The 16,269-nt window shown below is 44.8% G+C and overlaps 1 protein-coding gene across 1 annotated transcript in view; it reads left to right on the forward strand.

The window, feature by feature from the left end:
- Window positions 1-16,269, forward strand: part of LOC124719894 (alpha-mannosidase 2) — a 784,015-nt gene that overhangs the window by 370,983 nt on the left and 396,763 nt on the right. The window contains exon 3 of the mRNA XM_047245074.1: window positions 7,803-7,975. Coding sequence (XP_047101030.1) covers window positions 7,803-7,975 — 173 coding nt within the window. The remainder of the gene's footprint in view (window positions 1-7,802; window positions 7,976-16,269) is intronic.

Below are 16,269 nucleotides of genomic sequence, written 5' to 3' on the forward strand. Positions count from 1 at the left end.
CCGCGGCAGCGGCTCGTTCGTTCGTAGCGCAGCTCTGCACCACGAATAATATTTAAATAACTGAAAATTGTAATGTCGTTGCTTTAATGTCTTATGTAAGCGGTGCTGATAGACAATAAAAGCGGTTTAAAAGCTGTGCGCTGTCTGCGGAAGTTAACCTTTCATTACTGAGCAACTGTTTCACCAGGTATCCAGTCTAGCTTACCAAATTCCCAACCAGACTAACATTAATTATAATCTTTTACTAGTCGTCTTACGACAAGCGGTGTTATATATATATATATATATATATATATATATATATATATATATATATATATATATATATATAAAAAGAGAATCTAAATAAAAAGAAATAAATGAGTTTATATTTAGAAATTTATTTTAACATTGATCATTGAAATTTCAGCATATTAAACTTGATTCATAACTAAACTGGTGCCTTATTTAGGATTGTGAAAATGTTAGTTTGTAATCTTACGGAACACATCAAATATGGAGCCAAGATTGGGAGACTGCATACAACACTGCATTCATAAAATAACACACGAAGAAGGTTGAAACATATCCAAGAGGAAATTAACCACAACCAACCGATTCAATTTTCACCCAAAGAAGTTACGTTCGTAGCGCAATCCTGTCCGTCATGTAATTACCACACACTGGTATACTAAATTCATATTAACTCTCTGTGAAATCTTCCCGAAAAGAATAGCTGAGGGCTACTTTGATGATTACACCACATGCTTCACGTGGTCAACTTGGTTTGCACAAAGAGTGTAACTCCACAATAATTTTGATAATTAAAATAAGTTAGATCGAAAAGCAATTTACAAAAGAAAAACCTCGAACTGTTTACTAACGTCTTACTATTAATCTGATGGGTCAAACAATTGTATAAGCACGTGCTGCTGCTCTCACAAAGTACACCCCACGTGGGTTGAACATAAAGAAAAGTTGCTATAATGAAAAATATTGTGAAGACGAGACGTTATAATCTCACGCACATTCGCATTTAAGATTGATGATCTTAGTTAGAGTTACTGATCAACACATGGTTCCACTTTACTCACAAAGTAGTGACAAAGCAACTACTGAAAGATATTCTGAACTGTACACTCGAATTACACTGCGTTGCAATTTGAGATAACATTAGATATTTTAGAGCTAAACCTGAAATAAAGGTGATTAAATTTTCAGTTAGGCTGGACTTAAGAAATCCATTGTCCTACGGACTTAGCAGACATGCGCTTAGCTGGAGATCTTACCACTTCAGACGCTCGCCGCAGACAGACTGACCTGGGCTCCTACCGAGGGTGCTTCACAGATACAAACGGAAGTGACCAGAGAGGCAGCTTCCTATACCAACATGACAAGGGACGGACAGGACCATACTAAGGATAGAAACCTCTCTGCTTCTAGAAAGCGTAGCTACCTGTTCCGACGTTGGTCCTACTGTTCTCTAGCAGACAGGCTTGTCTGCTACCCTCAAGCATGCAACTAGAAATATATTTGCTCATTCATCCTTTCACACTCAGGGGAAAGGAGATGACAGTATCTTATCATATACAGTATATGAATGAAAGCGGATGTATGTTCCGTATGAGACTGTGTGACATGAATTACATATAAACTGTGTTTTAAAGTGTAGTAGTGTGACAGATCGTTCTTGTTTATGTGTAAAAGAAACACGTTTCACTGCTTAGTCTCCTCGCAGATAGTCAGAGACACCACAGTAAATTTAGAAGAGGAATTTATGCCGTAAATGACAACATACTTAAGAAATTAACGTGAAAGGAATCCAACAGAGACCTTTCGAAATGTCTTAAAGGGACGGGATAAAATGCTAGGCAAGCTTATTACAAATCATAATGCAAGTTCTCACTAACTAACTCTATTCAAAACATTTAAACAGATTAAGTTATTACACACCTTTGCAAATCAATGTCTAATGGCACCCCTCTCTCAATCTTGACAAAAGAATGGTACGCAAGCGTACAATATAACGTCACAGGCTGTTCCTACTCACTCACTCACTCCAAGAAGACGACAGAGAAATTAATGTTCGGTTATTACTATTTATAGTAGTCACATATTCTCATCTTTGGTGGATATTTAATAAGTATCGTCTGTGGCGGTTTCAGTACTCGCCGACACAGATATTATCTTTAAAAAAATCAGTACATAAGTCTATACAAGAACAAAACATGACACATAATGCTTTCTCTTTATTACATAAAGTTCACACAATCGTTGTCCACGCAATTACAATGATCTAGTTCAATTATTCTTTTCTCCTTTTTTTTTTTACCACATATAATATGTGTTTTGCTAAGAGACGTTGCACGACGGCAAGGTCTTCAGCGCCCACTCAGTAACAGATTGAGACGGGTGTCAAGAAAAGACTCAGAACTATAGGATATAACAGAACGTAAGACACAGGAAACTAGCTTGGAAAAATATGTGCCTACCCACACCGAAGCGTGGGACGAAGCACACAGGAAGAAAGTGTTAGAGGGAGCTAAAACAATGGAGCAGATGGAAGTGGCTGGCTGGCCGCAAGGAAAAAATGGAGGAGTCAGCCACTCTGCAATACACTGAAACCTCCAGCCTAGAAGTTTAGGCCAGACTCCAGACACATCACAAAACTTAAAAACCCTAGACACACGCGTCTCATCATTAGCTAAAACACAGGGCAGATCCCCAGCAACGTGTGCTTCTGGCCTTGCATCACGGTGTAAAATGCAGTCTGTTAAAATATGCCGGACAGAAAGTTGTGCATACCACAAGCATCACAAAACTGGGGGTCCTCCCGCGGTAATAGAGAACTATGTGTGAGAGGACAGAAGACGCGTGAGGTAGAGATGGGCAAACTCGTTCATTCTTGGGAACTAGTTCACTGCTGATCGTTCTTTTTTGGGGACCGTTCATTTTTACTCGTTCACTGTTCATTTGTGCTTGGTATACGGTTCTTATAAAAAACTGAAAACTAGTAGTGTAGGTGACTGAAGGATGGAGGGCACCAAGAGGGGGCAAACTCGTTCATTCTTGGGAACTAGTTCACTGCTGATCGTTCTTTTTTGGGAAACGTTCATTTTTACTCGTTCACCGTTCATTTGTGCTTGGTATATGGTTCTTATGAAAAACTTAAAACTAGTAGTGTAGGTGACTGAAGGATGGAGGGCACCAAGAAGGGGCACTTGCCTGCCCCCTGGAGTATAGAGTTTTTATTCATTACAGAATTCTTACACACTTTTAGAAGTAATTTCTGTGATTCTGCAGAACGTCTCGTTTAGCCAGCCGTAGCCTTGTGTGGCTGATCGCAGGAAAATAACATGGGGTGGCACACGGAAAACCGGCCCCGAGTACAGCCTGCTCGCCAGTTACGGACGATGTGTTGCCCGTTACGAGCAGATGCAACAAATAGACAAACATGTCATAATTAGGCAGTGAAGAAATAACAAGCTAATGCAAACAACAATGGCGAAACAATCGATGACGATGTGTAGAAAGATGGAGAAGAGAACATGAAAATCCCACGCGACGCGCATGGGCTATTGCACATGTAGAATTGTAAACCTGTTGGTGGCTGTTTCCCAACTTAATAGACCACAAGTGTCTTCTATAAAATTCTTCATTTCGACTTCCACTACATAGCTATGCTACGCTGTAAACAATAATCGTTTACACCCTATATATACTTCACGTTGTCTCTGACTTCGTAGGCGAATTAGACTTTATGGAAGCATAAAATAAAATGTGGTTTTCTCATCATACTTGCGTCACACGCTTAGTAAAAATTAGGTTTTTATGTTGAATTATTAAAGTTAATGCAGCAATAATAATAATAATAATTAAGTTCGCAGTAATAAAGTTTTTGTTTTGTAAGCTCCTTCTGAACAAATGTTTTTGATATAATAAGTAAATACGGTTTTATGGCAATCTATGTCTTTTAAAATGGAGAGGCACCGCTTTTCCTACTGAGCCAAAATGACCCACAACCCACTTTTTTTTTTTTTTTTCAAGGAAACTAAACTAGCAGGTAAAGCAAATTGGAAACAACCGAACATAAAAATGATAAGAGCCTTCCTAAATGTAATGTATTGTATATGAAAGATACGCGAAAATCGTTTTATATGAATTTTCTTACACTAAAAATTAAGCAAATTATTGAAAGTTAGTTGCTAAATCAAGTCAATGAAACCAAATAATATATGAATAACAAAGAAACTTACTTGCCTTGTTAAAAGTATGTCTTCTGCTGTTCATCGATAAAATGAAGTGGGCTGATATGCCCTTTTGTTACCTGAAAAGACGTACCTATTACATACAACGTAATTTTTATGTAATTTACGTAACTATAAAATACTTTTTGATTACCGGTCGTGGACGCTGAATAGCCAGAACCAAGTGCAAGAACAGTTTGGAACACATGTAAAATGGGCGAGCGCAGTGAACGAAACGAACAACTGGATGCTGAACTAACTAGGAGCAGTCGGCAGTGGAACTGAGACAGGTGGTCACGCGAAGAACGACGAGAGCGGCCGAGGGGGACCGAGACTGAGACGAGCACGCGAACGAGGCTGGAACGAGAACTGCCGAAGTGACCGCCGCGACCGAAGTGAACTATGAGCCGATCGTTACTCTTTTCCGGGAACTATAAGTAGACCGCCGCGACCGAAGTGAACTATGAACCGATCGTTCCTCATTCCCGGTAACTATAAGTAGACTGCCGCGACTGGAGTGAACTATGAACCAATCGTTCCTCGTTCCCGGGAACTATAAGTAGACCACCGCGACCGAAGTGAACTATGAAATTATCGTTTCTCGTTCTCGGGAACTATAAGTAGACCGCCGCGACCGAAGTGAACTATGAACCGATTGTTCTTCATTCCCGGTAACTATAAGTAGACTGCCGCGACTGAAGTGAACTATGAAACGATCGTTTCTTGTTCTCGGGAACTATAAGTTGACCGCCATGACCGAAGTGAACTATGAACCGATCGTTCCTCATTCTCGGGAATTATAAGTAGACTGCCGCGACCGAAGTGAACTATGAACCGATCGTTCATCGTTCCTGGGAACTATAAGTAGACCGCCGCGACCGAAGTGAACTATGAACCGATCGTTCCTTGTTCTCGGGAACTATAAGTAGACCACCGCAACCGAAGTGAACTATGAAACGATCGTTTCTTGTTCGTGGGAACTATAAGTAGACCGCCGCAACCGAAGTGAACTATGAACCGATCGTTCCTTGTTCCTGGGAACTATAAGTAGACTACCACGACTGAAGTGAACTATGAACCAATCGTTCCTCGTTCCCGGGAACTATAAGTAGACCACCGTGACCGAAGTGAACTATGAACCGATCGTTCGTTGGAATTCGTTCCTCGGTCCTTTCGTTCATCTTGGTGAACCGTTATTTTGCACCCGTTCGTTCGCGAACTACCCATCTCTAGCGTGAAGGTCACTTCTTCCCGCCTGAGCACCCAGCAGGAGGTACGCCACGGACGAGTCGTTCACCAGCCGCAGTTTCTTGGCCGTCACCGCCAGCCATTCTTCCTCCCACAACTCCGTGCACTTCCTGCGGTGTGCAGAAATGACAGACAGAGAGGGAATAGGACACCGGACCACATCCTGCTCCCTGCTGGCCTCCTCGGCAGCCCGATCGGCCTGATCATTGCCCCACATTCCTACATGACCAGCCACCCAGCAGAAGTAATTATGAAAAATCCGCCTCGATTGCACAAACTACCTGGTGTTTACCCAGGTTTCACCGTGGGTAACCACGCCTTCTTCAGAACAAATATAAAACAGCTTGCCTAAATAGACACAGTCAAAGGCTAAAATCAGCACCTACAGCGGCAAGACCCCATAAAATTTTTTTTGCAAATGAACTGTACATATGTACCAATTCAATAATGTTACTTATCTCAACCGTGTGTGTGCTGCCTCGCCCCAGCCAACGTACGATGTTCACAGGGTCTCCACCGAGCTCTGGGGTCTTGCCGCTGTAGGAGCTGATTTTAGCCTTTGACTATGCCTATTTAGGCAAGCTGTTTTACATTTGGCCGGCCGGAGTGGCCGAGCGGTTCTAGGCGCTACAGTCCGGAACCGCGTGACCGCTACGGTCGCAGGTTCGAATCCTGCCTCGCGCATGGATGTGTGTGATGTCCTTAGGTCAGTTAGGTTTAATTAGTTCTAAGTTCTATGGGACTGATGACCTAAGAAGTTAAGTTCCATAGTGCTCACAAGGGAACCTGCCCATCGCACCCCCCTCAGATTTAGTTATAAGTTGGCACAGTGGATAGGCCTTGAAAAACTGAACACAGATCAATCGAGAAAACAGGAAGTTGTGTGGAACCATGAAAAAAATAAGCAAAATATACAAACTGAGTAGTCCATGCTCAAGATATGCAACATTATGGAGAGCACTGACTTAGTAGCGCCGTGGTCTTGTGGTTAGCGTGAGCAGCTGTGGTGCGAGAGGAGCTTGGTTCGAATCTTCCCTTGAATGAAAATTTTAATTTTTTATTTTCAAACAATTATCAAAGTTCAGGCACACACACACACACACACACACACACACACACACACACACACAATCAACTTCGCTCTCCAAAATTCCAGGACATGTTCAGATTTGCTTGGACATATGCAAGATTTGACGGTCTACACACGGAAAAATTTGAAAACGTTAAAAACGTATGTTTTGACAGAGCACGGGGAAAACTGAGCGACTGTCAAACTGTTGCATTCATTTGTTGCAGTTTATGTGACAAACTCTTATATTTTCATCACTTTTTTGGGAGTGATTATCACATCCACAAGAAAACCTAAATCGGGCAAGGTAGATGAATCTTTTTACTCATTCGCCAAGTGTACAAGTTAGGTGGGTCGACAACATATTCCTGTCATGTGACGCACATGCCGTCACCAGTGTCGTATAGAATATATCAGACGTGTTTTCCTGTGTAGGAATCTGTTGACCTATGACCTTGCGATCAAATGTTTCCGGTTCCCATTGGAGAGGCACGTCCTTTCGTCTACTAATCGCACGTTTTTGCGGTGCGGTCGCAAAACACAGACACTGAACTTATTACAGTGAACAGAGACGTCAATGAACGAATGGACAGATCATAACTTTATGAAAATAAAGAAAGTAAACTTTTCCCTGCAGGGAAGACTTGAACCAAGGACCTGTTGTTCCACAACTGCTCACGCTAACCACGGGACCACGGCGCTCCTGATCTCACAGTGTCCATTATGTTGCTTATCTTGCACAGACTACTCAGTTTGTATATTTTGCTTATTTTTTCATAGTTCCACACAACTTCTTCCTGTTTTCTCGATTGATCTGTGTTCAGGTTTTCAAGGCCTATCCACTGTGCCAACTTATAACTAAATCTGAGGGGGGTGCGATGGGGAGGATCCCTTGTCAGAGCCATTTTTTTTTATATTTGTTCTGAAGAAGGCGTGGTTACCCACGCTGAAACCGAGGTAAACACCAGGTCGTTTGTGCAGTCGAGGCGGATTTTTCATAATTATTTCGATACTTACGATTGCTGACGCGCTGCAATGCCGAAAGTACCCAGCAGAAGGACGCCTCCTTCCCCCGCCGTTGGAGCAGGTAGAGTTGATCATGTATCAGCTGGTCCATCTCCTCAGTTGGGTACAGATTCTGCAATGATTGTAACGCACTAATAGAATCGGAGCAGAGGAGAAATCGATTGCCCCGAACACGATTCATCCGCTCCAGTGCCTTCGAACTCACGGTGTTGTTGTTGTTGTTGTTGTTGCAGGTGGTGATCGTGCCGCACTCGCACAACGACCCTGGCTGGCTGAAGACCTTCGAGAGCTACTATCACTACCAGACCCGCAACATCCTCAACAACATGGCCGACAAGCTGCCCGCGCTGCGCAACATGACCTTCATGTGGACGGAGATCGCCTTCTTCGCGCAGTGGTGGGAGACGTGAGTACACCAGCTCCTCGTCCCTTACCTCTCTCCAGCAGCCGTCACCAGTTCCAGTTGGAGGGGGCGCAACTAAAGCACAGGACGGCCTGCAGCCGGCCGAAGTGGCCGAGCGGTTCTAGGCGCTACGGTCTGGACCGCTGCGGTCGCAGGTTTGAATCCTGGGCATGGCTGTGTGTGTTGTCCTTAGGTTAGTTAGGTTTAAGTAGTTCTAAGTTCTACAGCAGGGCTTCCCCTGGCTCTTTCTAGGGGGTCCGCGGCCACCCTTCACCAAATCGTGTAAAATAATGAGTAAAATTATTGAATAAAAACGTGAAAATCAAATTCATCACTATTTTTTTTTTTTTTTGTCGTGTGAGAAACATGTCTACTTTTACTTCAGGTCGTATTTCCAAGCAGCCTTTGCGGTTCCTAAGTGAGAACGCATACGCAGTTTAGTGCCGGAGAATGCGGCTTCTCTGATGGACTGTTTAGCAACAATACGGGGGTCGTTTGTGCGCCGGCTCACGGCGCTAGATGCGCTGAAACCTTTTACGCATGCGCGGAGCGAGCTTTGTCGACCAATCACAGCGCTCGCTGGCACGTATGCGGCCCCAGGCATCATTAAATGTTAAACTTGCTTTGTCAGTGCACAACCTATTTCATAAGTCAATCTTTGAAAGTTGTTTTCATTCATCTCTAAACTAAAGACTATTGATACTTTGGGGGTGGGGGTGGGGGGGGGGGGGCGTGGGGTCATTGGGACATGGAACTTGCATTAAGAAGCTTTCAGTTCCCATGGGTTTCGCTCTGAAATTTAAAGTTATTGTGCTCTTGACTGACTAGGGGTGCGCCATGGATTTTCGACTGAAGAAGGTGTCCACCAGCTGAAAAGGTTGGGATGCCCTGTTCTAGAGGACTGATGACGTCAGCAGTTAAGTCCCATAGTGCTCAGAGCCATTTGAACCATTTGACGCCCTGCAGGAGGACGCACGGAAAACTGGCCCCGAGTACTTGTCGCTCACCTTTTGTTTCGAAGCTTTGCGAATGTGCAGATGTAGACCTTTACGTTATCTTATTTGTTATTACTTCCCGTCAGATGACCCAAATTAAGCGCTGTCGGGCTTGGCTAGCACACGGATGGGTGACCGTCCGGGTCTACCGAGTTCTGTTGGCAAGCGGGCTGCACTCAGTCCGTATGAGGCAAATTGAGGACCTACTTGATTGAGAAATACTGGCACCGGTCACGAAAACTGGCAAATGCCGGATGAGCGGTGTGCCGACCGCATGCCCCTCTCTAGCTGCATTATGGCTGTTGATAAAATATCGATATGTCCATATAGCCCTATGATTTCCAAAAACTATCGATATACTGGGTGATCAAAAAGTCAGTATAAATTTGAAAACTTAATAAACCACGGAATAATGTAGAGAGAGAGGTAAAAATTGACACACATGCTTGGAATGACATGGGGTTTTATTAGAACCACCCCATATTGCTAGACGCGTGAAAGGTCTCTTGCGCGCGTCGTTTGGTGATGATCGTGTGCTCAGCCGCCACTTTCGTCACGCTTGGCCTCCCAGGTCCCCAGACCTGAGTACGTGCGATTATTGGCTTTGGGGTTACCTGAAGCCGCAAGTGTATCGTGATCGACCGACATCTCTAGGGATGCCGAAAGACAACATCCGACGGCAATGCCTCACCATAACTCCGGACATGCTTTACAGTGCTGTTCACGACATTATTCCTCGACTACAGCTATTGCTGAGGAATGATGGTGGACATATTGAGCATTTCCTGTAAACAACATCATCTTTGCTTGGTCTTACTTTGTTACGCTAATTATTGCTATTCTGATCAGATGAAGCGCCATCTGTCGGACTTTTTTTGAATGTTTGTATTTTTTTGGTTCTAATAAAACCCCATGCCATTCCAAGCATGTGTGTCAGTTTGTACCTCTCTATCTACATTATTCCGCGATTTATTCACTTTTCAAATTTATACTGACTTTTTGATCACCCGGTATGTGGACCACATCTCCCGCACTAGTACATAGATATATCGAAATGGCAATAATAACTGCCGATATTTTTTTCGTATTATATTTTTCCGCTATTTCCGGTAAATACGAAGGTAATCCCGAAACTAAGACCGCATATTTTTTTGTAAGTGCAGAACTCTGTTTGTGTGGCAGTTGGTCACACTGTTATGAAGAGTCCTCCACGCGCTGTGTGTAAACATGCGCACGCCGCGCTGAGGCGCTCAGTCTTGGCTTGGCAGCCATTGAGAATGGAGCTCCCGTTGGATGTTACCGCCGAGTGCGAATTGCGTGCAGTTATTCGTTGTTTGAACGCAAACAGCACTGCGCCGATTGTAATACTTCCCCAATTGACGGTAGTGTATGGCGAGTCCCGCATGGATGTCAAAAATGTCCGAAAGTCGTGTAGAGAGTCTGCAACTGGTCGGGCCGAAATTCACGACGAACAAAGGAGCGGGAGACCGACAATTTCTGAGTAGACAGCGTTGAAGGTTGAACAAAGCGTGCGTGAAGATCGGCGGATCACCCCGGATGGTCTCCGCACGTTGGTTCCTGAGGTTTCCCGAAGCACCGCCCACAGAATTTTAACGGAAACATTGAACTACCGGAAGGTGTGCGCAAGATGGGTGCCACGCATGCTGACTGAGGACCACATGCGGCAACGAGTTGATGCTTCCCGCGCATTTCTTCACCGCCTTTCAGCTGAATTGGACAATTTTCTGGACTCAGTTGTGACGGGAGACGAAACCTGGGCATACCACTTTACACCTGAGACACCGCTCTTCCAGCCGTCTGTCATTTTACGTGACCGGAGCCGCTACTTCTCCTCAAATAGCCTCACAAGGGCTGAGTGCACCCACCTTGCCAACATCACTCGGCAGACCGCATGGTCACCCATCCTAGTGCTAGCCCAGCCCGACAGTGCTTCACTTCTGATGGGAAGCGGTGTTACTACTGCGGCAAGGCCGTTGGCTGACTTAACGAAGCACGCCATGATAAAACGCGCGCATTCCCGCCTGTACGCGACTACTCATTTATGAACTAAAAAGGGTGTTACAAAAAGGTACGGCCAAACTTTCAGGAAACATTCCTCACACACAAATAAACAAAAGATGTTATGTGGACATGTGTCCGGAAACGCTTACTTTCCATGTTAGAGCTCATTTTATTACTTCTCTTCAAATCACATTGATCATGCAATGGAAAGACACAGCAACAGAACGTACCAGCGTGACTTCAAACATTTCGTTACAGGAAATGTTCAAAATGTCCTCCGTTACCGAGGATACGTGCATCCACCCTCGGTCGCATGGAATCCCTGATGCGCTGATGCAGCCCTGGAGAATGGCGTATTGTATCACAGCCGTCCACAATACGAGCACGAAGAGTCTCTACATTTGGTACCGGGGTTGCGTAGACGAGAGCTTTCAAATACCCCCATAAATGAAAGTCAAGAGGGTTGAGGTCAGGAGAGCGTGGAGGCCACGGAATTGGTCCGCCTCTGCCATTCCATCGGTCACCGAATCTGTTGTTGAGAAGCGTACGAACACGTGGACTGAAATGTGCAGGAGGTCCATCGTGCATGAACCACATGTTGTGTCGTACTTGTAAAGGCACATGTTCTAGCAGCACAGGTAGAGTATCCCGTATGAAATCATAATAACGTGCTCCATTGAGCGTAGGTGGAAGAACATGGGGCCCAATCGAGACATCACCAACAATGCCTGCCCAAACGTTCACAGAAAATCTGTGTCGATGACGTGATTGCACAATTGCGTGCGGATTCTCGTCTGCCCACGCATGTTGATTGTGAAAATTTACAATTTGATCACGTTGGAATGACGCCTCATCCGTAAAGAGAACATTTGCACTGAAATGAGGATTGACACATTGTCAGATGAACCATTTGCAGAAGTGTACCCGTGGAGGCCAATCAGCTGCTGATAGTGCCTGCACACGCTGTACACGGTACGGAAACAACTGGTTCTCCCGTAGCACTCTCCGTACAGTGACGTGGTCAACGTTACCTTGTACAGCAGCAACTTCTCTGACGCTGACATTAGGGTTATCGTCAACTGCACGAAGAATTGCCTCGTCCATTGCAGTTGTCCTCGTCGTTCTACGTCTTCCCCAGTCGCGAGTCATGGGCTGGAATGTTCCGTGCTCCCTAAGACGCCGATCAATTGCTTCGAACGTCTTCCTGTCGGGACACCTTCGTTCTGGAAATCTGTCTCGATACAAACGTACCGCGCCACGACTATTTCCCCGTGCTAATCCATACATCAAATGGGCATCTGCCAACTCCGCATTTGTAAACATTGCACTGACTGCAAAACCACGTTCGTGATGAACACTAACCTGTTGATGCTACGTACTGATGTGCTTGATGCTAGTACTGTAGAGCAATGAGTCGCATGTCAACACGAGCACCGAAGTCAACATTACCTTCCTTCAACTGGGCCAACTGGAGGTGAATCGAGGAAGTACAGTATATACTGACGAAACTAAAATGAGCTCTAACATGGAAATTAAGCGTTTCCGGACACATGTCCACATAACATCTTTTCTTTATTTGTGTGTAAGGAATGTTTCCTGAATTTTTGGCCGTACCTTTTTGTAATACGGTGTATATGAAGGTAGTATCTGTTCTCGAAAGAACAGATACCATTGATGACCGTGCGGATTCTCTAGAATGAAATGATAATGAAATAGACACCCCAGCTGCAAACTGGCGTTGATATACATCAACAGGGACATCTGAAAATGTGTGCCACGACTGGGACTCGAACCTGGGATCTGCTGCTTACATGGCAGACTTTCTATCCATCTGTCACCGAGGGCACAGAGGATAGTGCGCCTACAGGGACTTATCCCTTGCACGCTCCCCGTGAGATCCACATTCCCAACATGTCCACAACACTACATTCGTAGGGCGCCTAATAGATGTTTGCCAATCACACACATTACTCGTGGCAGATTAATCTACCAAGTCCCGTACGAGTTGGACCATAGCGTGTGCGTTTTTTTGTGACCCGATCATATTTTAGCATTGGATAAATACTAAATAGACCCACACCTGCTCGTACATTAGCTCTCTGAAATTCGTTTGGGTCATGTTGTTACATTTTTTTCTGGTGCCTCCAGAGACAAATCATCCGTCGGTAAATAGCAGCATTTGTCTGTGGGCTCGTGTTAAACTCCTTTGCCTTCTTAAGCTGCTCTCTCAATGTTTTCTGATGTAGCAAGGTCTCCTGCCGTCAAGACATCCGGATTTCTCAGCTATTTGGGTGCGGGTGGGAGAGGGGTTCAAGAGTCTTTCCCTCCATCTTACAGCGTACTCTTAAACGATGCGCCACGCTGTTCAAAAAAATGTCACAGATGGCCGTCACTGCTTGGTTCCGCTCTTTCTCGTTCCGCGGTTTGTTCCTCACAGAACGATGATTCTCCTAGCAATTAATTTTATTTTCTATGGCATAATAATTCCAATCCCAAGGAAAGCAGGAGTTGACAGATGTGAAAATTACCGAACTATCAGTTTAATAAGCCACAGCTGCAAAATACTAACACGAATTCTGTACAGACGAATGGAAAAACTGGTAGAAGCGGACCTCGGGGTAGATCAGTTTAGATTCCGTAGAAATACTGACCCCTACCACTTATCTTAGAAGAAAGATTAAGGGAAGGCAAACCTACGTTTCTAGCATTCGTAGACTTAGAGAAAGCTTTTGAGAATGTTGATTGGAATAGTCTCTTTCAAATTCTGAAGGTGGCAGGGGTAAAATACAGGGAGCGAAAGGCTATTTACAATTTGTACAGAAACCAGATGGCAGTTATAAGAGTCGAGGGACATGAAAGGGAAGCAGTAGTTGGGAAAGGAGTGAGACAGGGTTGTAGCCTCTCCCCGATGTTATTCAATCTGTATATTGAGCAAGCAATAAAGGAAACAAAAGAAAAGTTCGGAGTAGGTATTAAAATCCATGGAGAAGAAATAAAAACTTTGAGTTTCGCCGATGTCATTGTAATTCTGTCAGAGACAGCAAAGGACTTGGAAGAGCAGTTGAACGGAATGGACAGTGTCTTGAAAGGAGGATATAAGATGAACATCAACAAAAGCAAAACGAGGATAATGGAATGTAGTCGAATTAAGTCGTGTGATGCTGAGGGAATTAGATTAGGAAATGAGACACGTAAAGTAGTAAAGGAGTTTTGCTATTTGGGGGGCAAAATAACTGATGATGGTCGACGAAGAGAGGATATAAAATGTAGACTCTGTCTCTCACAGCATTACAAATGACTGTGCTGTCTCTCACAGAATTACAGTTCATTGGGAAACGTCAAGCTTTTTATTTCTCCTTGGTTTCAATTACTGGTTCCTCAGTGTACTGATTGAATAACATTTGGAGGCATGAATGTCACTTCATTCTCGAGCATACTTGTTCAGGGATGTTTCCAGAATGAGATTTTCACTCTGCAGCGGAGTGTGCGCTGATATGAAACTTCCTGGGAGGTTAAAACTGTGTGCCCGACCAAGACTCGAACTCGGGACCTTTGCCTTTCGCGGGCAAGTGCTCTACCAACTGAGCTACCGAAGCACGACTCACGCCCGGTACTCACAGCTTTACTTCTGCCAGTACCTCGTTTGGAAGGTAGGAGATGAGGTACTGGCAGAAGTAAAGCTGTGAGTACCGGGCGTGAGTCGTGCTTCGGTAGCTCAGTTGGTAGAGCACTTGCCCGCGAAAGGCAAAGGTCCCGAGTTCGAGTCTCGGTCGGGCACACAGTTTTAATCTGCCAGGAAGTTTCTTGTTCAGGGATATTTGATTATTTTGCTCCTACTGAAGTTCATCTTATAATCTCTTATCAAGTCGCCGCGCAGGATTATCCGGGCGGTCTCAGGCGCTGCAGTCACGGACTGTGCGGCTGGTCCCGGCGGAGTTTCGAGTCCTCCCTCGGGCATGGGTGTGTGTGATTGTCTTTAGGATAATTTAGGTTAAGTAGTGTGTAAGCTTAGGGACTGATGACCTTAGCAGTTGAGTCCCATAAGATTTCACACACATTTCTTATCAAGTCACTATACTTCCTGTTCATATGCTGTTGCAAGTCGTATGTGGTCTCTGACAGGATTATTACACCATCGGCTAATTTCATTGTTCTCATTTCTTCTCGCAGAACATTAAATGGGCGGAAGGGTTGCACTTCTGTGTCACGTTGACTGATTCTCTTGAGTCGTCGTTGGTCCCGTTCTTGCAGGATCTTTTTCCGGCCGCAGCGAAGTCGGAGATTTAATGTTTTAGCAGATTCCTGATATTCACAGTACACTCGTGTAATGGTCGTACGCGAAAATCCCCACTTGATCGCTACCTCGGAGATGCTGTGTGTCACGGATCGTGCCCGGTCTATAACACAACGTTGAGACACACTTAAATGGTGAGAACGTGCCATTGTGGCAGCAGTAACCGATCTAACAACTGCGCCACACACTTGTTGTCTTTTACAGGCGTTTCCGACCACAGCACCGTATTTTGCATGTATTTGAATACGCATGCCTATACCAGTGTGACAAACTGCCTATTGGCTTCTGTCTCGGGTTCTTCGGCCGACGTTCATCTAATGATTTTTCTGACGTTTCGCCAGCACGAGTGGCCAACTTCTTCATGGAACAATTCGAAGCACAGGCACTGGACTCGGCGACTTGCAAACCTAAGGTGTGGTACAGGTACGTCGATGATACCTTCGTGGTGTGGAGCCACGGTGAAGAACAGCTCGGTGAATGCCTGAGACACTTGAACAGCCTCCATGCCAACATAACATTTACCATGGAAGTAGAAAAAGACAAGAAACTGCCATTTCTAGATGTGCTGGTCACAAGGGACGGCGAAAACCTGGGACACAGCGTGAATCGATAACCGACACGCACGCATCGATACCTGCACAGACTGTCAGATCACCACCCTAGCCAGAAAAGAGGCATGATTAGTACGCTCGTAACGACAGCAGGACGAATATGTGAGCCGCAACACCTCAAACGAGAAATGCAACACCTGGAAACTGTTCTGAGGAGCAATGGGTACTCCACAAATTACATTAGAAGTGTAACAGAGCCAAACACTCGGCGAAGTAAGGAACCAGAAAAAGAAATGTCGGGTACGGCCTTTCTGCCATACATTCCCAGAGTGACGGACAGAATCGGCCGTATATTGCGCAAACATGGCGTAAAGACGATTTTCAAACCGACAAGGAAGATCAAAGAGTGTCTTAGATCGGCGAAGGAGAAAAGAG

The sequence above is a fragment of the Schistocerca piceifrons genome, chromosome 11 (assembly GCF_021461385.2).
Source record: "Schistocerca piceifrons isolate TAMUIC-IGC-003096 chromosome 11, iqSchPice1.1, whole genome shotgun sequence".
Classification (NCBI taxonomy): Eukaryota; Metazoa; Arthropoda; class Insecta; order Orthoptera; family Acrididae; genus Schistocerca; species Schistocerca piceifrons.